Source organism: Mizuhopecten yessoensis, unplaced genomic scaffold (assembly GCF_002113885.1).
Source record: "Mizuhopecten yessoensis strain PY_sf001 unplaced genomic scaffold, ASM211388v2 scaffold10331, whole genome shotgun sequence".
Taxonomy (NCBI): Eukaryota; Metazoa; Mollusca; class Bivalvia; order Pectinida; family Pectinidae; genus Mizuhopecten; species Mizuhopecten yessoensis.
In genome coordinates, this window is record NW_018408493.1 from 335,793 (window position 1) to 361,364 (window position 25,572).

The window sequence follows — 25,572 nt, forward strand, 5'->3', positions numbered from 1 at the left end:
TAAGCAAAAGCAGATTGGAGAGATCAATAAGTTTCAAATTTTAAATAAACAAGCCATTGTATTGCGAGAAATCCAAAGTCCCCCACCTCTGGACAAGCTTTGGTAACAAAAATGAACAAAGGATCATAATTCTATATAGTGTGGACATGAAACCTGATTTCAGAACCCAAAACTCTGCCATTCCAGAGAAACTTCCATGCAATATAATGGGTTCCATGTATGCCCCAGTTAAAGTGAATTATGGATAAACACATATAAGATTGAGTGCAAACCTAACTAACCCAGTAATCCTAACTCCAGAAATTGAATGATCATAAGCAAAAATATTTTTCGGGACTAAAGCAGCCCCACTTTAAAACAGTTTTATGCAATGGCAATTCAGTGATAGGTTAAAAGACTTTTCGGCAAATATAAGCATCATTTTAAAACATTTTCTTTATGTCAGCAGGGAGTAAGTTTGCTATGAAAGTTCATAAATTAATCATAATGAATTAAAACAAGCAGAATTTGGCAGCCAGAAGGATTAAACAAGGCATTCAGCCATTGTATGCTTTATTATATACAAAGTGACCGACTCACTTGTAACATCTTACGATTACCAAAACACTGAAAAATATACCAATGGTATACATGATAAGTCGGACATCTGCTCAAATAACAACTTGACAATTACTGCTGTCTTCATTATTTTTGTTGTGAGTTATTATGAATTTTCAATTAATATATAATCAAAAAGAAAAAAGAAATGATTTGAAAATAAAATTCCTCAACTGAACATTTATGTATTGCTTGTTAGCAAATTACCTCCCATGAACACAAAGCATTACTAATGCCCGATAAAAACTCATCAGCAGCTTTTTTGTTAGACATCTTTTCCATTCTTTGCGGGTTTTTTTTTTTTAATTCTATGAAAATTCCTGAATCAAATAAATCATTGTTTGGGTAAAACTTGTTTTTTCTTCTTCAAAAAAAATTGTTTTAAAACAGACACAGTATACCTTAGTGTATAATATTTTCTACCACCTTTTGTTATGCAAATTACATGTGTCCTATGTAGAATATCCATTGGGTTACTGCCTAACTCTATCACACATAGGTGCACCCAGGGACCCAAAGTTTGGGAATAGATTTTTCTTTATGTTGCCGAGGAAATGCATAAAAACAAATGTTCTGAGATGTGATGTCATTTTGATATGATACATGATGTTATTCAACATAAAAAAGACCACCAATACACAATCAGTATCCGAGATTGCCTCAAATAAAGTTTTTTTTTAAACCTAACTTGCTGTGAAGCTTTTTCAAACTTAATAATTTTAAGTATACCTCTGGTATACCATACATTTTCTGTTCTGTCTAAAATGTTCATGTTTATTTATCTAAGATATCTAGACAATCTACCATATTGATTTTTACATTTTAACCTAATTCCTTGGTACAAGGTGGGAGAAAAGAGTAAACCATAATACAGATATCAAGGATATGGCAAATCCTATCCTGAGGTGTAGAATTTCAGCTCAACCTGAGCAAATTCTACACCCTCAGAATTTCCCTATCCCCAGTATCTACATATGATAAACTCTATTAATACCCCCCCCAACCCCAACAACCTAACAACATTAAGTAGACCTGGAATTGTGTAACAGAGTCACAGTGACCTACATCTTGTTTGTCTTGGTTGTCGAGTTGTACCCGTTCGAGGCGTTCGGTCAGCTGTGACAGTTCCCCCTGCAGAGCCCCGACTTGCTCTGATGAATTCGGCTGCTTCTCCATCTCAAGGATCTGTACAAATGCAAACATTTAGATTCATGTTACAAAGCATTCTCTTGTATTACAAATGTGAAGATCATACAGTTGACTTTGCTTTCATGATCAAAAGCAGCAATTTCATTCGAAACCATTTTTTCTTAGAAAATTGGACACAGACACAACAACTCCTAAGAGGTCTGACATAAGCATTGGAATTTGGCCAAGGACGAGCGCAGAACCTGTGTCATCTATGGACCTTCTGGAGATTGGATATGTACATAATAAAAAACATGTTTTAAAACATGTCTATTTATCAGTCTATAATCCAAGGTTATATCTAGAAGGAGTGGCATTGATCATATCCAAGGGGACAGATTACCTACATAATGATGTTGATGTGAATATGTCTAGACAAGCTGTCACTTATCCTAAAATTCTCCGCAATGAAATTTGCTGTCACCAATCTATCCGTTAAGTTGGTGGTGAAAATATTTAAAACAAAAATTCCAGAAAATCATTAAACATTATAAAACATGAGAAAACTGACCCAGGAGATCACATGTTATAAACATTATTTGTTTGAATAAAGACTTTTCAAAACTGCTTTAAAATGTCTTGTTTTCTATTTTGTACAACCCTAGACCTTTGACAAAATTTGTCCCTGATCACTTTGCCTCATTGTTCATATCTAACCTTTGACCCCAACCCTTCACCTTAGTCTTAACCTTTGATCTTTATCCCTGACCTTTCACCTCAGAGTCCAAATTGGACCCTTTACCATATATGTTTGACTTTTGTCTCTGGTCTTCCACCTCAGTCTCAACCTTTGACCTCTGTCCCTAACCTTTGACCAATTACCTTTTTCTTCATGCGAGCACTTTCTTCCTTGTATGCTGCCAGCTGTTTTTTCCACTCCTCAACGTTGGCAGTGCTTTCCTGGAGTGCGGCAGTCAAACGTGCATTATTATTCTTCAGTGTTTGCAGTTCTACCTCCCATTTCTTGGCATTTGCGGAGCTAAAGAATTACACCAATCGTTAAAAAAGTTTCAAATGCCAGAAAGAAATTGATTGATGGAAAGAAATACAATTGTAAATCCAGAGATGAGATCATGTAAGAAGTACTTAAAGAGATATGCTACTTAACTCTGACATTCTATCTTCTTCTCAAAAGAGTTCCAAGTTAATAAAATCAATGAATTAATGGTTGACTTGCAACAAATCTATTATTTTAAAATAATAAATCATTTCTGCACAACCATATATGTTGACCAATCAAAATTGGAACTCTTCTGTGTTAGAGATTCGGAATCAGTGTTGACAATATGATGGAACATCTTGATTCCAAATATAAGTCAACTGATCTAAAGTCAAAATGAACAATCAGTCATAACGATGAAAATTTAATTTAGCAATATTTACTGTCCTGAGTTATTTCTCTGTATAAAATTTACACAGTATGATAACCAACGATAGAAAGTGTAATCAGACTTAGAAATCAGACAAAATGACATTCTGCTGTAACAGTCAGAAAGAACCTAACTTGTTTTCAGCATACCACCTACAAAAAAACAAGCAACCAACCTTTGTGCTAGTGCTAATTTGAGTCTGTCGTTTTCGTATTTGAGTTGGCCGTCTGCTGAGTTTGGCTGGGGCGGGTTGGAGCCCGGAGTATTGAAGGAGTTCCGACGCTCTCGTAGATTCACCTGTTCACGACTTTCCTGCCCTTGTCCCTACCAACAAATAATGTTCGTTCATGTTTACTAAAAAAAAACCCAAAGCAATGCTATGTTCCCTACAAATATCACATGAATCTGTCAGTAGATCTCATTTTAAAAAGAGAGAATATTATTAACAATAGAATCTTTATGAGAATGTTATATTTGAAACAAGAATGCAAAATGAATGTAAAGACAACGTGTGTTATGCAAATAGCTTATAGGCCCATATTCTTAAATATTTATAAATAAACTTAAGATTCTCTGTTCATATTCCACTCAAATTCTTGTTGAAATATACTTTATATCACATTTTCATATTACCACCCCGGGGTATTGACTTTTTGTAGGTTCATATAGCCTAAAGCTTTAGACAATCCTGCATGAATTTATTTTTTATCTTGTCTCAAGAAACAAAAAAAGATGATTTAAGAACATAATTTAACTTCGAGCATGAGAATGGTTATATAAATACAGGCCATTTTGGTCCTTTTTTTTGGCGATTTAGACAGGTATCAGTCCACTTAATGATTAATGGGTTACCTGTCCATCCCCGACTTGCATGGCGGACAGACTGGAGCTGCGCGTGTGTAAGAATTGTCTCCCCTGCTGTGGTGTCCCCGGGGCCACAGGTCCATCCTCACTGTTCCCGTTGCCATTCACCTGAGCATTCTGTTGAGTCACCTGCTGCCTCGTCAATTCCTTCACTTCCTTGAATTTCTCGATAAACTGAAAAGTGACAATAAATCTTACTGTCTATGGTCGTTGCTGGTTGTAATGAAACCTTTTCTAACTTCCCTTTCCTTAGTATCACATGCACCATGTTTGATATGTGATACATTAAAAGGAATATTTTTGTCAGAAGATTTTTTCTTTTCCTTTTCAAAGTCTTTCCTTCCAAATGGGATTATTTTCTTAATTTCAAGTATTTTCTTACATTTTCAGTTTCCCTTTTCTTTTATTTTTAGTATTTTACAAATTAATTTTTAGGCATCTAACTTTTGGGGAAATAAATGTTCATTTAAAGTTTATTTAACAAGTGAAATGCTTAAACATTTCAGCCTTCATAATACATGCATATACCTTCATGGAATCATCTTTAATATGCACTAACATTTATCATTCTAAATACAAAATTTGATTTATCTAATACAGATTGCAACAAACACATGCACAAATTTTCTCACGTTTCTACCCTACAGAATAAATCCAGGTAGTAGTGGACGTTTTCTATATCTGTAACAGGAGAGGAAACATACAATGGGACAAGACCGGGATTTGAACCCTGGACCTCCAAACTCTACACCAACAGCTTAACCAACGGAACTAAATGGTCACCAGTAGTCATGGGCAAAGTCCCACAATACAAATTAGTTCTTTTTCTAAGTCTTCGCCCCTGAAAACAACACTATTTACAACCCAGATTTGTGGATTTCCTTGTCAAGTACATGTTAGAAGAACCAAGGGTAGGCCACATGTGTCGTTGTAACTGGAGAGAAAGAATGCAACTTAATTTGCCAGATAAGGATTTGAACCCAAGGCCGCCACACTCTTAGACAGATGCTCTAACTTACTGAACTACAGTACCTGGTCATTGGTGGTCACTCCGGCCCACTACATTACCTGGTATCTAGCGCTAGGAGTGGTCAGTGTGACTATTAGAATAGAGACCTATATTAACATGTCCTGGAGGATACAAGATTAATTTTACACTTCATTAACAACAAATTATCAGGATGGATGCACTTCAATCTGAACAAATCTAGAACCTCCAGACAAATCATGTACGAACCAAAACTGACCGACTCTCCAATCTTGTAAATGAACTCGGGTGTAAGTTTCTCGCCGTCTCCTGGTCAATGACAATGACAGACATTCCAAACCGACAGCTATTCTGCCTGATAAAACTCTGATAACATCTATCAATTTACCTTCGAAAGGGACATGTTAGCGACAATAGCAAAGTACAGATTCGAAAGACCTCACATTTAAATTTCATTGACCAAGTTATGATCAAATTACAGCTCCAACTATAGCGATCATTCTTAATTTTAGTTTATATACATGTACATTACATGTGTATATTTCAATTTTTCATTAATTGTACTACTGTACAAACAGCTTTCAACTAGACAAGTAATCTTGTACTTTTTAAGAAAGAAACAATCATATATCCATCTATCCATTTTTTTGAGAGAGAATTTCTTTTACCTGTAATTTTTGTTTTTGAAATCAGCAGAATTTCAAACATTTTTCTTTTTTTGCTCAAACTCAGTGAATTCATGGTTTAAATTTAATAGGTTAAACTGTGACATTTTCCACAATAATTTGTTTGTCAACCACTGGTAAGGATCATTGTTTACACCTCTTAGTCTGTAGTGCAGTTTCTGCGACATTGCAAGTTTTATAAATCTTTTTTTTATTGACAGAAATAAAATTTCCCTGTCAACGTGCCACATGATATTTCAATTTCCTGATCTTGAGGAAATTAAATTTCATTTCCTCCACAATGTAACGACTAATGATCATTAAACAATTAAGTTTTCAGATCCAATTCCTTTAGGCCTGCTCAGACAGCCAGACATGTAAACAGGGCAAAATGGATGCCACATAGAAAAAAAATAAAAAAAATCCTACACTACAGTTCCTGATGATGGCCAGTATGCCAAAAAATAGGATCTGAGAACATTATTAGTTGTTGATAGATCATTGCACTAATTGCAGGACAACTTTTATCTTGAATGATTTGGATAAGCCTAGATAGATCTACAAAAAATGTATTACCTTGGCGAGATCTGCTTCAGAAGTAAATCCTAGTCCATATACGGTGTTGGCCCGGGGATCTGACCACTGTCCGAACTTCTGTGAAGTCTTGGTAAAGGTCATACCTGGCGTGATGGTACTGTTAATTATCGCCTGTAAAATTAAGAGAAAGATGTTCAAACATAAAAGGAAACCACTTTTGTTAAGGAACTAGCATGGATGGTCTCTTTATATGGCCAGGATTATACAGGAAAATTTCACTTTCAAGCTTTCTGCAATTTGAAACTTCGCGAGTTGAAATTTCTCCATTTCATTAATTCTTAAACACATATAAAATGGTAGTAGACTTAACCAAAATGCATGTGAAAGTATGAATTAAGAAATTCATAAATATCAGAGACACAAGACCAGAGTTACCTTCTTACCATGCCACCCCTTTTTCTCCAGAAAACTTTCAGCATTATAAAGGGGTTTGACAATGCATTGTAAGAAAAAATGTCAAAGAGTTACAGTGTACTAGAAATATGTTTCTGGCTTTAAGGGAGACTGGAAATCCAAAGAGGGGTATTGTATCAAGGTTTTATCCGATGTGTAAGTCTATATATATTGCCATCAAGCAGAATATATAGATAACAAGTGCCTTCAGCTAACAACATGAAAGACCATTGAATACTATCACAACTAAGTGACAATCAAGTTACCTCATAATTGGGAAAACAGCACAATGGGCACATGCCTACATGTGTATATTCGGTTTCACCAAAAATCCTTCACAATAATTACCAAGTCTCCCAATTACATACTCAGGAAATCTCTTAATTACATTTTTCCATTCAATTAACTTAATTAGGATTTTCGGAAAGAGTATGTGTATCGTGAACGCGACAATATACCGAAATTGGACCGGGACACATACTCATTACTGCAACATTGTGTAAGTAATTGATTTTGCTATTGATTCTTTAAGTCGAGCAGGATATACATTTCTCCCCCTCGGCGTTAAACGCTACATCTGTCGGATGCTCCGTGGAGCATAGATTTTCCTTTCCCCCCTCCTGGTTAAATATATAGGAGATAGGCATTAAACCGCTTAACTTTACACAAAGAAAATAAATTTATATTCTCTAGAGATCACAAAAGTGCAAAGAGCTTTAAGTTTTGTTTTCATCTCGTAAGGCAGGAAACGCTTCACAGATAACGGAAGATACAATAATAAATTGCCTTCGTATCTGGGTTTCACCTATATACTCAAGTCAATACAGGTCGTAGTATTTGCCAAAAGAAATTAAAACTGTTCAAATTTACGAGGCATAAAATTTAGGTGAATTGAATGCTTGAATGGCATTTCACAGATGGTGTTATACTTGATCAGATAGAGCCAATGTGAATTGGGGGTTAAAAAAATTGAGGATGTTAAAGGGTTATGTTTTTACTTATCTGCTTAATCAGGATCATATCAGCGGTGTTATATAAACACTACAGACATTTGTATACAATAAAAGCCCTTCCAAAACTTTCTCCTGTTGTCCAATTATTTATATGACTCATAACATCAGGCCAAAGCAAACAAATATTTTCTTGACTTGCTTAAAATTGAAATATCTTTTTCTTTTCAGTTTTGTCTTACCAATAAATTGATCTTTTATTTCAAAAGTTGGGAACTTTTTAAATACAAACTACATACTTGCCCCCTTAAAACTATGCAAGAAATAATTAAAATATGATTATCGTTGAATATTTTTGGCTTGCAGCATAACATATTCATGAAATATATAAACATTTTGCTTGATTAGAAAAGGTCTGTAAAACAAGTATTCAAGCTGATGTGGCCTCAACACAGCACTGTTACTTGCTAGCAATTTGGAGGTTGCAAAATCTGTCCAAGATTTCAGCGTAACCTTGGCATTTTTCCACCGTATAGTATATGTAAAATGTGATTGAAGAAAGTCAATTAACTGCACATGGAACTAATGCTTTTACCAAAATTGAATAAACATAGCATTAGCTGTCAGAATATACGCGTGCACCAGATGTGAGAGTTACTATCCTGTATACTACATCAGACACCGGTAACAAACAATTAGGTAGTACATGTATATATACATAGTCCATTAAGGGTGTATGCTACATGTACCTTATGGATGCCTGATTTGTATGTCGGTTATATACATAAATGAATTATATATAAGTGACCAGTGCACACCACCAGCTGATAAATAAAGTGGCCCTATCAACATTGGGAAGAAAGGGATCATTATCAACATTGGGGAGCTCAAGGGAGGGTTCATTCTTGATCTTTGGGAGGGAGATATCTTACTGACATCAGGGTAGGAAATATCGTATTGAAATTTGAGAGGGGAAATATATTATTCACATTTGGGAGGGAAATATGTTATTGATATTGGGGGAGATTAATATCATTGTTGACATATGTGAAGGAGATCTGTTATTAAGAAAGGAAAGGTTTTTTTTACATTAGAATAGGAGAAAGGGGAAGGGTGACATTACTTAAATCAGGAATGAAAAGGGTAATTTGTTCCCACTGGTTCAGAAGGGATCAGTATTGTGATTAGGAAGAGAGGGGTCAATATCAACATTGTGGATGGGAAGATTCATTATTGATATTTGGGAGGGAGGGGTCGCTACTGATCGTGGGGATGGGAAGATTCATTGTTGATATTTGGGAGGGAGGGGGCGTTACTGATAGTGGGGATGGGAAGATTCATTTTTGATATTTGGGAGGGAGGGGTCGTTACTGATAGAGGGGATGGGAAGATTCATTATTGATATTGGGGATGGAGGTGTCGCTCCTGATAGTGGGGATGGGAAGATTCATTTTTGATATTTGGGAGGGAGGGGTCGTTACTGATAGTGGGGATGGAAAGATTCATTATTGATATTTGGGAGTGAGGGGTCGCTACTGATAGTGGGGATTGGAAGATTCATTATTGATATTTGGGGGGGAGGGGTCGCTACTGATAGTGGGGGTGGGAAGATTCATTATTGATATTTGGGAGGCAGGGGTCGCTACTGATAGTGGGGATGAGAAGATTCATTGTTGATATTTGGGAGGGAGGGGTCGCTACTGATAGTGGAGATGGGAAGATTCATTATTGATATTTGGGAGTGAGGGGTCGCTACTGATAGTGGGGATTGGAAGATTCATTATTGATATTTGGGGGGGAGGGGTCGCTACTGATAGTGGGGATGAGAAGATTCATTGTTGATATTTGGGAGGGAGGGGGCGTTACTGATAGTGGGGATGGGAAGATTCATTATCGATATTTGGGAGGGAGGGGTCGTTAATGATAGTGGGGATAGGAAGCTTCGTTGTTGATATCTGGGAGGGAAGGGTCGTTACTGATAGTGGGGATGGAAAGATTCATTATTGATATTTGGGAGGGAAGGGTCGTTCATGATAGTGGGGATAGGAAGATTCGTTGTTGATATTTGGGAGGGAAGGGTCGTTACTGATAGTGGGGATGGAAAGATTCATTATTGATATTTGGGAGGGAAGGGGCGTTACTGATAGTGGGGATGGGAAGATTCATTATTGATATTTGGGAGGGAGGGGTCGTTATTGATACTGGGGATGGGAAGATTCATTATTGATATTTGGGAGGGAGGGGTCGTTAATGATAGTGGGGATGGGAAGATTCATTATTGATATTTGGGAGGGAAGGGTCGTTAATGATAGTGGGGATAGGAAGATTCGTTGTTGATATCTGGGAGGGAAGGGTCGTTACTGATAGTGGGGATGGGAAGGGTCTCTTTTGACATTTAGGGATTGGAGGGGTCATTATTGACATCGGGGATAGGAAGGGCTTTTTTGAAATTGGGAAGGGAGGGGGGTCATTACTGACATTGGGAACCAAAAGGTCACTATATTGACATTTTGATGGGAGGGAGGGGTCATAGAGACGTTTTGGTGTTAGGGAGTGGCTTACCTTGGATCCATCCACACTAATAATCCTGTAAGTGTTCCTGGTACTGTCAAAGTAGTAAGACACGCTGACGGACGACTGACATGCTGGAACCCAGTTCTTCTTAGTCTCCGGGTCAATCTGGAACACATGGGCTTTAGTGGTGAAGAAGGGCTGCTCCCTGAAACGTAAATAAAAACCAAATTAAAACAACATCAACATTCCATCAATTAATTTCACATTAAACCCCATGAAATATTTACATGAATGCGAAACCTTGACTCAAACACATTTGTGACGGCAATAAAACATTATGGTGCTCTAGTCAAATAAAAGCCTGATGATCAATAAATCATTTTTTTAATTTCAAATTTCAACATAAAATATTCATATGATTTGAAACCTTGACACAAATATATAAATCTGTGACATCAGAAAAGCAGTTGACAGAATTTTAAAATGACAGTGACATAGTCAAACCTATGTCCCTCGAGCTAAAACATGGCATTTTCTATAAAACAATAATTTGGCTGAACACCCTGAAGTGTTTATGTATGTACCGACACCGTCAGAGCTTACTGGCATGCAGAAGTGTTACGAAGCTCTAAAGTGTATAGGTACTGTATACAATCATTAATTCATTAGAACACATTCGGGTGAGTTACATGCTGTCATATTACCCAACACAGTTGCAGTGTCTCTATTCTGTATAATATTTGTTAATGCGTCTACGGCAGTGCCTGGGTATATATTGGTATATAATGGTTTATATACATATTTAGGTACAGCTACAGGACACGAAACAGACCTCCGACATTTGACACATTCCGTAAAGGAATTAAAAACTCCCACAATCAATAACCCAGAACACCCACCGTAGCACACTGAGTACAGCCACCGGAGTAGACAATGTCCTCACAATTCGCCTCCGTGACATCTTCATCAAAAGATCATCGTTACTTTATATAACACACCATACGATTATGTCCATCCCAGCAGTCGATAGGAACATGTATGAGACACATACCGATACTGATATAAAATTAGTTAGCCTGTTGTCCGTCCCCACATTATCACAAACCGAACCAATAGACATTCCTGTATAATCCACAATGATTTGCCACCAAAAGTAACATTGCAGGCCCCCGCATAATACAAGCCCCAACACTGATTATTATTCTTGGCAGAATTGTATCTTTCAGCCAAAATACCAGTACAGGTGTTTTATCATGGTCCGACATGTACATGGACTGTCAATTTGTAAATGCCTTTCATCTTCAGGCGGCCGATTTATAGACGACTGTAATAATGTTGAGATTGCATGTCATACAAGGCGAATACACGGTCAGCTTTTATTGGTGCGGGTGATAGTATTTTACAGGGCCCATATATATAATTTTGTCAATATTAAATGGTCGCTGTACAGGCGACGGAATGACAATGGGGGGACGTTGTTCTCCGAAATGTTTACTCACACTTGGAGGTCGACAGAAAAATGTGTCCCGGGTCACCCCAAGACTGACATTCCGTATTTAATCAATCATCGTCTCACTTTAATAATGGCCGACACCTAGCATAACTACGCTTAAGCACTTTCGGTCCCTCCCCCCTGCCGATCAATGAATCGATCTCTCCAATGAACAGATATCACTTCTCTACCCTATGATCAAGTGTGGCAGAGTATAGCCCACTGATAATTTGTTCACATCGTATCCTGGTACACTAACGGGTGAACTAGTACCTCATACACAAGTATATTTATGAAGGAAAAAAGGTATTCAGATCAATGCGATTATGCCATTCAGATTTTTTGAAGGTTTCATTAAAATTGTAAACCGATTTGTTCAGTTGATGGTTATGAATTTGAAACCCATAACATGATATTTCATTGATTTCATGAAAATATGAAATGATATTCAATTTCAATTAAACAGGCAAATTACGGGATATAACATAACAGGTGCTTGACACAGTGTTATATATTACAGCAACAGAAAATGAAGTTTGTGTTTAATATAACTGGGTTAGAAAGCTTAAAGGTAGATTGTTCTATATATAGTTGGATCCAAATGGTAACAGCTTAGTTAATTCTGAAATCATGTGTGATCTCCACCCTCAGTCCAACTATTTTCCCTTCCTTTAGTAATCTAAACTCCATCCTTATATCCTAACCCCCCCCCCCCCCCCCCTCACNATGAAGCTGTGTGGATTCGGTTTATTTTTACAGTGAAACCTTCTCATGCAACCACCTCCATTAAGAGACCACCTCCATTAAGAGATGACCTGTATTAGAGGCCACTTTTAATGTTTCTTTGCAGTGATTCCTGGTGAGTTTGAATTGTATCAACAGACCACTTGTGTTAAGACCACGTTTTGAACTGCTCCATGGTGGTCCCTTAATACAGGTTTTGCTGTAGTATCACCTAGTTCTACTGAACTCATTCACCCCTGAAGACACATTTTAACTCTTCCAATTCATAGGTTGGAATAGTTCACTATGAAATTTCAGGGGTGAACGAGTTAAAGTACTAATTTTGTTGATAATTATATTTTAGCACTTTTTTCATTAATTGGAAAGAACTTAATCATGATAACTGCAAAAATAAAGTTTCTGATATATTCCTGAACATTGTGTAAAACAGTAGCACTAGATCATGCTGCATATGCAACTTGGAATATTATATTGCCGATTGTGCAGAAACACTAGAGTGACATTACAGACGACCTTGACCGAACCAGTTTGTAGTTACATGTATATACGTGTTGAATATCTAAATACTCTATCAAGTATATGGTCAAGTATATAAGCTATTGGGAAAATTTGCAAATCACCAAAATTGTAACCCATCATGAATGCACAACCAGCCCTCACTTAATTATGTATGTATTTATTCACAGCGGGAACCCTGTAATTGTACACCAACAGGTAAAACCAAGCAAACTGTACAACTGTAATTAAACGGCAAATATTGATCCGACCCCGACTCCTACTATCAGCTACGTAAAATTGGGTCGGAGAGCAACAACAGCTGAAGTTAGAAATACAATTTACAATACACAAGACCCCCTTTTTATATTAAATTTGTATAGTGTAACATTGTCAAATATCAAAAATACTTGTGAAACGTTACGAATAATTGCCAGCACTAAGGAATAGAACTTGTTTTTTACATTACATTCAAGTCTATACAAGATATTTGGTGAACAAAAACGTCATTCAAGTAGAAATGGGTCAAAAGCAACATTTCTTGTATACAAGCTCCGTTTTTGGTTCAATAATTGACTTGGCTATTAAAATTGGCCCATTGTGTACCAGTGTGTTTATTGTTATACACAGCTATATAAATAATATAAAGATTTTATCTCTATAGAGAAAGTACAGTTCTATGTTGTAGATAATGTGTTGTCTATAAAAAGGTTTTTAATTATGTGTCTGGTATGTATGACAATCAATTGTTATTTCAGGTAAATTGTAGGTATAAATCAATACCCACATCGACATCATGACTTAAAGCAAAATTTTATACAGGTGTATTTCTTCGACGTATGAAATATCACTCTAATGAAATTTTGAAGAAATTTTCTAAAAGAAGAATAGACATCATGTCGCTAAAAATGTATACTTTAAAACCATACAATAAGAAATATTTCAACATTCTTACCTTCCCATTGTACGTTTCGTATGAGGCATTAATAATGTAAAATCCTTGAGAAATCTGGTAATTTTTTCTGTTTACATCAGAAATTTCAATATACATTAGGCACAATGTGAAATGGAACATGTCCGAAACCGAACTTAAAAGTGCATCAGAGACACTTGTACTATGTAAAACCGTATATATATACAGGTAGATATATACAGGTATATTCTTTAACAAGGTAAACCATTCATTACATTCACCTGAAACTAATCCAAGTATGACAATATGATTGACCCCATTCTTTGCAGTTTTTACCTATCCCAAACAGTGTCTGTCCACTTAGTAAATTTAAAAGCCCCAATAGATTTTGCCAGTAGGAGTAACAAGCACTGGTATGTTAAAAACCCATTACAATTATATTATAATTTGTTTACTTCAGTTAAAGATTGGTTTTCGGTGGTTTTCAGCAATATTTTTCCAGTATAAACAAAGTTCTGAACTTTCCACACATCCCCACCAGTAAAAGAAAATTCCATAATTGATGTCAAAATACTTAGATTGGGCCAGTAAAATGTAGCTTCAAAAAGTTGAACCCCTTTTACCCTTCGTACCAGTCTGAGGCAGCTCATTTGATTTATGAAAAGGTTGAATGTATGACTGTGGTTGTACATTTATTTACTGACTGTACATATAGAGGCAAGGTGAAATCTGAAAACCCTTGAATTTGAAAGTAGACAGAAACGATGATGCCAAACAACTGTGCCACTGGTTTAGCTAACAGCTTGAGCTGTCGGGATGTGAATTTTAAGAATATCAAAATGCAACGGGATTGCTTCTGTTTGATACAGTTTGATATAAATATCGATATATGCGATATATATATGTTAATGAACTACAACAACCGATGCGTATCAGTAATGCCTCCAATTGCATGTAAGAATTCCTTGAAGTTGATGTGTCACCTGTCACACTGGTCAGTGGTAGCCATTTTGATTTCCAGATTTGGGTCAAAAATAATCTTGAGCCGTTAATTGATATTCTAAGCCTGTGAAGAAAGTGTCGTGAAAATCGAAGCATTCGTTCAAGGGTTATCGCACAGAAAAACATTAATTTTGCACCAAATCCAAGATGGCCACTGGCAGCCATGTTGAATTTCAGATCTGGCTCAAAATCTAACTTTAAGGGACAATTTATACTAATATAGGCATATGTATACAGTTTTCTGAATATAAAAATATTCCTCAATTGCACAGAAACTGTTTGTGTAAACACCAACAATGTTGACAGGGTGTCCCTATATGTAATGTCCCTATATGTAGTCCCTATATGTAGTCCCTATATATAATGTCCCTATATGTAGTCCCTATATGTAATGTCCCTATATGTCACCTTTGCTCTGCAGGTGGAACAGAAATCAGGGAGAGCCCATCTTTAAAATTCTTCATAACTTTCCCCGGTATGTAATTACTAGACATTTTAAACCTGAGATAGTGTTTCCTATTATGTATGTTTACAAACATGTACATGTTGTACACTGGAAATCCTTTATAACTCTGTCCAATGTGTCTATAATGTAAGAGGTAGTGTCAACGTCAGATGTTGTTATTTTCATACCAGTAGGTTTAGTATGACTGACAATGGTAGTATGACTGACAATGTTTAGAAAATATAGGTCAATCAATATTTGACTTACTTACAATAGTATACAAGTGTATATATGTAGAGGATCTACAGCCATTTTCTTTTAGATGGAAAGCATTTTTCTTGCTGATTCCAAAACAAGTGCCTAAAAGGTTAACTTTGTCAATCCAATGAAACACTCATTCCTTGCTCAGAATGTTTAAATCAAAAGCATTTTAATGGCTTACAATTAAGGTATCTATTTAAGGAAGTCAAATGATTTTCCTTGAATACAATATAATGTGTATTCATTATGAATCTAATTTATATTCTAAATCTAATTCTCCTTTTCCCTTATAAATGTTGAAAAGAAATTCCTCTTTATATTTCTGCATTTGTAAATTTAATACCGAAAATAAACAATTAAGACGGAAAACTTTATTCAGAAATTTGACTATGTCTAAAGAAACAGAGAATAAATTGCGGAAGTCACATGATCCTTCTTGAAAGTTAAATGATATCTATGGATTGTAATTCAATAGTATAAATTAAATCATCCAAACCCAATCCCCAATGAATGTACAGAAAGAAGACATTGTATGATGTAATTCATTCATCTATCTTACAGGAAAAGTTAACTTATTGACGAGGAAAAAAGTCTACAATGACACATTTTCTGGACTGAAACCAGACTTAAACTTTTAATTTTTAGCTGTTATCCTTTAACAAAGTCAGGTATATATCCAGAATTTTATCACCAATCTCAATGGCAGCATTGGGCAAACAACTGAAAGTCAGAAAATTTTGAACAAATCGGAACTCTCCACTGTTGGAGATACAACATTAAGAGCTGGGGCACACTGCCTTAAGAATTGTTGGACTTGAACTTAGAAGAGGATTAAAACTTATCACTAGTGAAACAGGGAAATTCCTATATTTCACCTTCAGAATTTTATCAGGAGGATTACTATGACAACTTATTTTAAACTGAGGACATAAGTTCAGAGGTCCATTGTGAAATAAATATTATTATTTTCTTATCTTTTTCTTTCAAATTTTACGTACTTCCTTCTTTTTTCTCTTCTATCCACTTCCTGATCTAACCAATAAAACTAAGTATATATATTTTGGGATACGTTGACTTTTCAAAACTAACATTTACAATGCAATCATCAATGGAATCCTATTAAAACACCTCACACTCCCGGTAACTTGAAACAGATAACTTTATAAACCAAAGACAGAAAAAAACGACCACACTGACAATACTGAAGGTTTGTTTGGGTTTTGTGTCGGCTTTTCAAAGGAAATATAGACCCTTTTAAACATCTCCCAGGGCCCGATAGAAGCTTTAGTGGCCAGTAGGCTTTGTACACCCAAATAACAAAATTCTTATCTCCGCACTTTATGGCCCGGCTCAGAAAATACACCTCTGCGCAATGGCTTCAGTTTCAATGAATATAGTTATCTGGTGCCAACAGTATTTAAGATTTACCATGACAGGGTTATTTCAGAAAATATAATGTAAGTAAACATAGATATATACTTTCACATTGAAGGTAAAAAAGATATTTAATAAATAGGTTTATATGTTTAGGTTGCCAGTTTATGCACTCTTTGAATTTATTATATATATATAAATAGCAACATCCAATATTAGATACAACATGTACCAAGTATATTCATGATGAAGAAATAATATAGTGTATCTATAATATAAATGTTCCCCAATGAGAGACTTATATCATGATTATCTAATTGGAGTACAGTAATTTTTCGATTTTTAAAAACAAATGGGCTATATAAAACAGTCAAGAGTTACAGAATTTCTTTTCACCACGATATTTTATTGAATTCTTGCATGATTGACATTGCTGTTTTAAAATAATGAGTTACGCCACATTTTAAGTTGTTTAAGGATACCCGTACCACTGTCAGAACTGTAACTACACAGCGGGAACTTTTTTTGGGCTCAGGTAAATCATTTTTCAAAAGAGAACCATAATTTATAAAAAATAATAAAAAACAAAAGAGTGTTATGAGTGTCAAAATTCAAAGTGCTTGATCAGGACATGACATTAGACTTCTCATTGTTATACTATCGCTGTAACCAACTAAGCTACATGTACCTAGTCATCGGAAGGGTCCTGGCCAAACTGTGGTACAGTTATGGACAGTACGAAATTAAAGGGAAGTAACTGCATATACGAAACATCACAATTCAGTGGGACATGGATCCTTAAGGTGGTAAGTTTGTTAATGCAAAAACCACACACCTATGTTCAACTCATTCACCCCTGAAGACACATTTGAACTCTTCCAATTCAAAGGTTGGAATAGTTCATTATGTAATTTCAGGGGTGAATAAGTTGACGATGCTTCAAACTGTTTAGTACTGCTTAGAATCGGCTTTACCAATGGTGAGTGTTGGTAAAACTGTAAGTTTGGAAACTTTAAGCATCCAATCTATAATAGCACAAGTTCAAAGGGAGCCAAACTTAAATTAGACATTTTCGATAGTTTAAGATTTGAACCATGTCTGATGGAAGGTGTAAATAAAATGTTGCCCAGATTTTTTCACAACGACATAAACTAAAGTAACTTTCGCAATAAACATTGTGAAGAAGCATGTATGTGGTGGCCATGTGGTTAAGGCGTCTAGACATTCTGCTACCACTAGCCCTCCACCACTGGGTAGCGGGTTCAAGCCCTATGCGGGGCAGTCGCCAGGTACTGGCAGTAGGTCGGTGTTTTTTCTCCGGATACTCCGGTTTTCCTCCACCACCGAAACCTGGCACGTCCTTTAATGACCATAGCTGTTAATAGGACGCAAAACACAAACCAAAACCATGTATCTATATCAGTACAAGCATGTGTTTTATACACATAGCTAGGTAACAAGCACATGTGTACATTTTCTATTTCAGCTGTCTGGTTTCTTTTTGCTGCACAACTGACATTACAAATGCATTGCAGGTAACCATGTGTATAACATCTGGATTGTTTTCTTTATGGCATTTATGGAAAAAACACATAAGTTCCATTCCCCAAGTAATATTCTATAGACACACCCGAACATTTTTCAATACTTCTGCCTAATTTCCATCCAAATTACACTTGAACAATAAACATTGAAAATACATTCAAAAGTATATCTAATATCAGCATAAAGCCATATGATGCTGCATATAGACTGTATATTTAGGAAAATTTACCAATATAGCAATTCAGCAGTGAAACAAAATATGGTTAACTTAATTATCTATAAATAAAAAATATTGATGCAATATATTACGGCAGTTGCCTGTTTTTTTCACTGTATTAAGTGATCGGTTTAAAAGAAAATGAACAAGTGAGAATAATATGTTGGCATCAAAATTATAACACTATGGGCCATAGGCACAGACACACAGGTGTTTTTTTGTATACAAAGCTGATTGATTGATTTGTTGAAATTTAAATACATACTCTTCCTCTCCAATATCAAGATCCTCAAAAAACACTTCGTCATCAGATGATGTCCCTTCGAAGGAGCTGTGAAACACAGAATCTTGAGAAGAACAAGTCTCGGACGGTGTTGATGCCAACATTTTATATATCCCACGAATACTTGCACAGTCAAGTCACGTTAGTCCTCGGATAAATCAACCTATACAACACTTGATCACAGCCTTTTGGACGATGTCTGGTTTTTGACTTCCCCAGGCACTGTGAAAAATACTGACGTTTTATCATGCAGAGATAAAAACTGTACTAGAAAAAGTACCGAATATATTCCATACACAGCATAATTGGCATGACTTAAAAAACCCAGAATCAACACATTTCTAGGACGACAACATCAATAATATATACAAGACTTTGCTTTTAGGTGTCAATATCTGAATGAGGCACCTTGTGAGTAATATCGCCAATTCCTGAATTAGATTGCATAGACTTTTTAACGGTTTTCCCCTTATTGGGCCCCTGTGGGCTAAATAGGAATGGATGTGGACACAAGGTGACAGGTGATGTCCATTGCAATAAGTCACCCTGTCAATCAAGGGTCATCTATTACCTGCCTACACTCCTGGGTATATATATATATATATATATATATATATATATATAATGTGTCTGTGATACCTGGTTTAGCGTTGTCATGGCAAAAAACTGTGGCTTGTAAATATTTAGCCCTGCAGCATATGAACAGATCTGATATCATTTCGGTGTTTTTATTTTCATACATACAATCTCTGACTGTATGAAGATGTTCCCCATTCCACAGGTGACATTATCTGTATACAGATCTACATAGATATGTTCATATTCATATATATATACATCAATCCTCAGGCATAAATAGTACAATCAGATGTTTTCTTTTTTCTTCTTCTTCAAGAAAACACTCTAGAACGAAAATAGATTTTTATCTTCCATGTTTAGATATAAGATTATTACATAACATGCTATGAATTATGAAGAATTCGTAACAAATTTTAAAAGGTCACATCCTACCATTAAGATTTTTGTTTCCTTCAAATGACAAATGATACACAAGCTTCATCTGTCAACCACACAAACAACACACCATATGTATCCTAAATAAAATAAGCACAGACAGCTGTCGAATCATAATCTTCGATTAAAAGTAGGGACAGGTTTTAATTTATTGCAGGACAATGAAATTACATATTAGTTGGCAATTAAATTGAACTGAGAGATGTGGGTGCATGGGCTCATCAATGTGTAAATATGGTAAGCAAATTAGTTTGATAACAGAAAACTGCAGAAAATGTCCAAATTCTGCTAAAAAGTTCCAATGTAATACACTGTACATGTATACACATTTTTATACCACCTGAAGATGTTATACACTGTACATGTATATACATTTCTATACCACCTGAAGATGTAATACACTGTACATGTATATACATTTCTATACCACATGAAGATGTAATACACTGTACATGTATACACATTTCTATACAACCTGAACATGTAATACACTGTACATGTATACACATTGCTATACCACCTGAAGACAAGATTCTTCATTACAAATAGCCTTCGGCTACTTAAGCTGTCTAAAGGGACATGCTTTAACATATCAGTTAAAGAACTTCAGTACACAGTAGTAACAATGTGATTAATGATGGTTGTCCTATATTTTGCAGTCTGTTATTATTTAATGCTTGTTTCTCGACAAAGAAGCAGATTGCCTCCAAATTTTTAAACTTTTTATTGCTTCTGATCATGACTGCCTTAAGATTTCATTTTTTCCTGTCTATCTATTACATGTACACACATCTTTTTGTTTTGATCCAGTCTTTGAGTGCCTGTATTATTCCTGTTTTTATAAATCATGAGACCTATATATATATTACATATATCCAATGTACCTATTTTCATGTTTTAAGGATCCTTGTCTCACCACACTAGATTTTTTTTTCTTACACACAGCAATCTCCCCTTAATTTCGTTGTGAATACATGTAAGTGTAGCAGAGTTGGGCCACGTCAATCCACTGACAAGGTACTAGCTCAGTCAGTTAGAGTTATAGTGATAGTACATATAACAATCTGAAGTCCTGGGTTCGAATCCCGGTCTAGTCAGGCAGTAAATTTTACACTCAGAACACTGCTAGTGATTATATTTTGTTTATTTCATCTTAATTGTATTTAGTCTAAAGAGTCTTACAAGGTATATGTTTTTCATTTCAGGAAAGTTTTATTGAAGAATGAGTCATGCCTGAAAATCATTCTCCAGTGTGTAGGTTAAGTTTTTGGCAGTGGTCCATGCAGGAAACCTTAAAATGGTACCTGCTCCATTAGATTTAGAAAATATAGGTCACTGTGACATATATCACCATAATTATGAAGATTGATGACTAAAGTAATACTAGACTCAATTCTTTTGATGAAAGGTATGGAGCTAAACGCAAGTCTAACCAAGATGTTGCAGATGAACGTATGACAGAAAGATACCAGGTTAAGTGACCTTATGCTCTCTCCTCTTTTTAAATGGGCAATAAAAACGAAACAACAAATATATACAAGCATTTTAAAGTGATTCAGGTTGATGTATGTACATGTGCTATATAGAATTTTTTCATTGGTAAATTGGAATTTCCTACTTTAATTTTGAAAAAGTATAGTGTTTTTCTAATCCAATGCCTCTAGCAGAATTACGTTCTGCATTGCAGATCTAGAATAAACCCCGATTTAGAGTGATATTATTATTCAGTATTCTTCACCCTTAAGACATCCAAACCATCTTTGCCAACCAGTTTACAAGCGTTGTCATTGATTACAATGAAAAAGGAGAATTTTATTTATTTGATAGAATTTCTCCCGTTTCTTCCCATATACCCTAAAGGATATTCCGTGGTAAAAGTGGCCTTTGTATAGATAACAGTTTCATTTCACTCCCAAGCTTGAGCAAATGTTCAAAAAGTCATTTAGAGAGGAAACAAATTTGGCCAATGAGGCTAATCTGCCAAAAAAAAAGGTGAAGAGTAGCAATTGGTTATATGAGAAAAGGCAATTTAATTTATATTACCGGTATACATGAACTAGCATTGTCGAGCAATACTCAACACCTGTTATAGTAACTAACGCAGACAGTCCGTAATCAGAAAACCTTACGTTGGCCAGTAATCAAAAACAAGTCTGACCTACAGATCAGAGGTAGCCTGTACTTGGGTAGCGTGTAGACGAGCAATGATGAAATGGTGGAAGATTAAAGGAAAAATTCAAAGACAGAAAAAATCTGAAGAAAAAATCCTTGAGATATCAATTCTACATTTATGTTATCCAAGGCAAACAAGATTGTTGGGCGTTTTAACTGTTTGCTAATAAAATTGACAAATCAGCAAATGAATTGTACACAGTAAGTATTTTTCTTCAAGAATATCTACAACATTACTGAGAGATATTAAGGGTTTTCAAAAAGTTGATTCCCATAGGAAAAGCGTAGGTCCACTGGCCTAAAATAATTGAGTACTACAAATTACAAGAGTAATGCTTTTCAAACTGAATCAAGTTTAACTCATTCACCCTTGAAGACACATTTGGTCTCTTCCAATTCAAAGGTTGGAATAGTTCATTATGAAATTTCAGGGGTGAATGAGTTAATCCAGACATTGACATCCAGGCCTTCAACTGCATCCTATTTTAAACATGTTTATCCAGTGTAATAAAGCTGGAACAAAAACTGAACCCTGCCGAATTCAGCAAAATACTTCCAACTGTTTTAGAAGAATTGGTAGTTGTCAGAAAGCTGGCCTACACTATGGCAAGGTCATAAGGTCAGACGGCTACATGTAATGTACTACAAGTGCTAATTTTGGTGTACGGACGTGAGCCAGCTGGGAATTAATCACTCCTAACAGAGGTACATACATGTTATAATAACACTAAGTATTAATGATACTGACAAGGATTCTGACAAGCAGAAGTGGCAGGAAAGCTCCTAGCCCTAGTCTGGGTCCCAAAACCTCTTCCTCTAGAACCGATAGACAGTATCAGGAATATACATCTGTTTTCTGTGCTAGCCCTGTCAGATGTATCAGCTAGTCAAATATCAAGGTGTTTCAGCCATCACATGTGGCATTACACAACATCCGGATGCCCGAAAATGTTACCATACCAAGAAAACACATTAACTTCACCTCGTTTCTGCCGTAATCAATTCTTGCATATAAAACCATAGTATATCGGTGTAACATTAATGTATATGAAGCCATGATCATCTGCAGTGGAATTTCTCAGCAGACAATGAAGTTTGCATTCCTCGAGAAACCACCTGCAGTAGAGATTCCTACCTTGTTTATACAAACATTCTCGAACCTTAATTGAATTAGTCTTTACTATGTCAGATATTTTATTTTACAAGAATGTTAAAAACATTCTATAAACCCAGAAACCCTTCGGTGAAATATTCAACACGCATTAAGTTCTATAACTGGCCCCATCTCCAGAATATTGAATTACCGGTATTAAGAAAAGAAAAAAAAACTGATCACTTGGATGTCTTCTGTCCAGACCATAAAAGGCCTAAGTAAGTCATAACTAGGGGGAGATAAACTAATAGTAAAATGCAGCCGAGACATTCTTCATTGAAACTTAGGGGCTAGTAGCCATGCAGTCTATATATATATTCTAGTCATTCATTCAAAGTGGATGTCACCAGATTTATGGAAATCGAAGAAAAAAATGTCCATGTGAAAATTTCATGTAGGAAATTTTAACATCCCTGTTTTACTAAATACATGTACATATCTAGGAATAAATAACATACTTTTAACAAGACTGAAATTTGACATATTGTGTGATCTGCATATACCTAACCAATTTTATCTGAACACTGTACTGTATTTGAAGAAATAAGTGCCCTTGCCAAATTACTGGTTAGCAGTTTTGGAAAACTAGAATGATTGCTTACCTTTCAAATTTCTCATAAATAGTCATAACAGATACCTTTTTTTTACAAGTAAGTCAGTGAATCATGATAAAGGGTTAGAACACACTCTCAAACCAGCTGGTAAGGAGACATTTATAAGGTAGAATACAGCACAATGAAACCTCGTTATACTGCCATTATTAGTACACGAATATATTGGCATTTAAAGAGGTTTGACAATATATCAAGGGAAACAAAGGCACTAATGCTAACATTGGCAGTCATTTCCGGGACTAATAAAACGAAGGACAATATATTAAAAAAAAATCTGTATAAAAACCTCAAAAGTAAGAGACTTCACTGGATAAAAATTGCATGCAGATGCCTAAACTGTCGTTATTTTCCCTTGGGCGGACATTTTAGCAGTTAGTGCATTTTCGTGTTCTAAGTAGCTTTTATCCATATTTTATGCGCACCTTGAGCTCTGCTTTAAACATTTTTAATCAAGTTCTATTTAAAATAAAATCCTGGCAGACATGAGACCTGCGTGTATAATCGTATACACAGACATATTAAATGATACTGGTAGCCAAAAGCTGTCTAAGACACTACAATTAAATGATAAAACTCAGCATACTTATTCTACGATAACTCAGGCTGATAATAATTACATACATTATATAGAAATTGAAGACACATGCATTACATGGAATATCATTAAGGAAAAAAATGAATGAACTTTTTTCCGAAAAAAGTTATATATATGACCTAGAATCTCATTCATGTTACTTTATATTATCGCTGAAAATGAAACACAAGACAAGCTTGAACAGCTAACCTTTTGAGGTCATGCAGTATAATAATTCAATATAAAATTCCTGTTATCAAAATCAAAGAATTAAATATATATGTATGTTACATTGTGTAGCTACCATTTATGTTATATTGCCACCATTTGTCCAACGATATTGGTGTTTTAAGGGGTTTAAACTTTGGAGAACATCGAAGGAGACCTAGGCTACATTCGCGTATCCCGGTTGAAACGGTACATGTGGCACAGAATTTTTCCACGATAAACGAACACACTTGGACCGTTCTATAAGCAGAGCTAAAAATCCACAGTTTCGGAGAATAAAAAACAGTGTTTCAAGAATATTATGACCTTCTTTCATCCGTCCACTGAATTACATAACGTATCTTAAAAACTTCATGTGACTTGACATTGTTTTAGAAAGAAATAACGGAAATTGGCAATAGTCAGCATTTTAGTTTCGGTCAGGCACGTCTGGACCCCTCAATCTAAACGTGCCAAATTTTCCTGAGGTCAGCCTCGGTCCAGATCTGTACCTGTCGTTTTCTTTACAGGTTCAACCGTTTCAATCGGTAACGCGAATGTACCCCTATTAAGAGATTAATATTAAAAAGGAAAAGTAGGTCTTGAACTAGGTGTTGAAGGTACATGAGGGGGCAAATAAAATGAGCATTATATATTCTGATCAAGATTTTTTTCCATTGAGAAAAATCAGAACCTTCAATGTTGTCAATACAAAAATACATATGTTTCATTCCATGCCATAAACAACGGTTTAGAGGAACTCCCTAGTTATGTTACTTTCAATTTTTATAATGAGATGGAATCTTGTTAGTTCAGACAATTTAGTTTCTGTTAGAATGGAGCCTTAATCAACAATCCAAACACAGTGTGTCTGTGTATATTGGAACCTTGTAAGTCCAGACACCTTGGTTTCTGTGTTCAACAGATTATTGCGTGTTTTG

At 35.5% G+C, this 25,572-nt stretch overlaps 1 protein-coding gene across 8 annotated transcripts in view; it reads right to left on the reverse strand.

Moving 5' to 3' along the window:
- LOC110460214 (homer protein homolog 2-like) overlaps positions 1 to 25,572 on the reverse strand; it is a 55,957-nt gene that overhangs the window by 7,856 nt on the left and 22,529 nt on the right. For 6 of the 8 annotated variants that reach the window (XM_021513016.1, XM_021513018.1, XM_021513017.1 and 3 more), the window contains 6 exons: positions 10,175 to 10,331; positions 6,249 to 6,380; positions 4,008 to 4,193; positions 3,331 to 3,479; positions 2,608 to 2,764; positions 1,663 to 1,782 (listed from right to left, as the gene is read on the reverse strand). In XM_021513016.1, the coding sequence (XP_021368691.1) occupies positions 1,663 to 1,782; positions 2,608 to 2,764; positions 3,331 to 3,479; positions 4,008 to 4,193; positions 6,249 to 6,380; positions 10,175 to 10,331 (901 nt within the window). Of the gene's footprint in view, positions 1 to 1,662; positions 1,783 to 2,607; positions 2,765 to 3,330; positions 3,480 to 4,007; positions 4,194 to 6,248; positions 6,381 to 10,174; positions 10,332 to 11,025; positions 11,446 to 18,879; positions 19,033 to 25,572 lie in introns of those variants that run through there. The other 2 variants (XM_021513013.1, XM_021513015.1) reach the window with 2 other exon arrangements.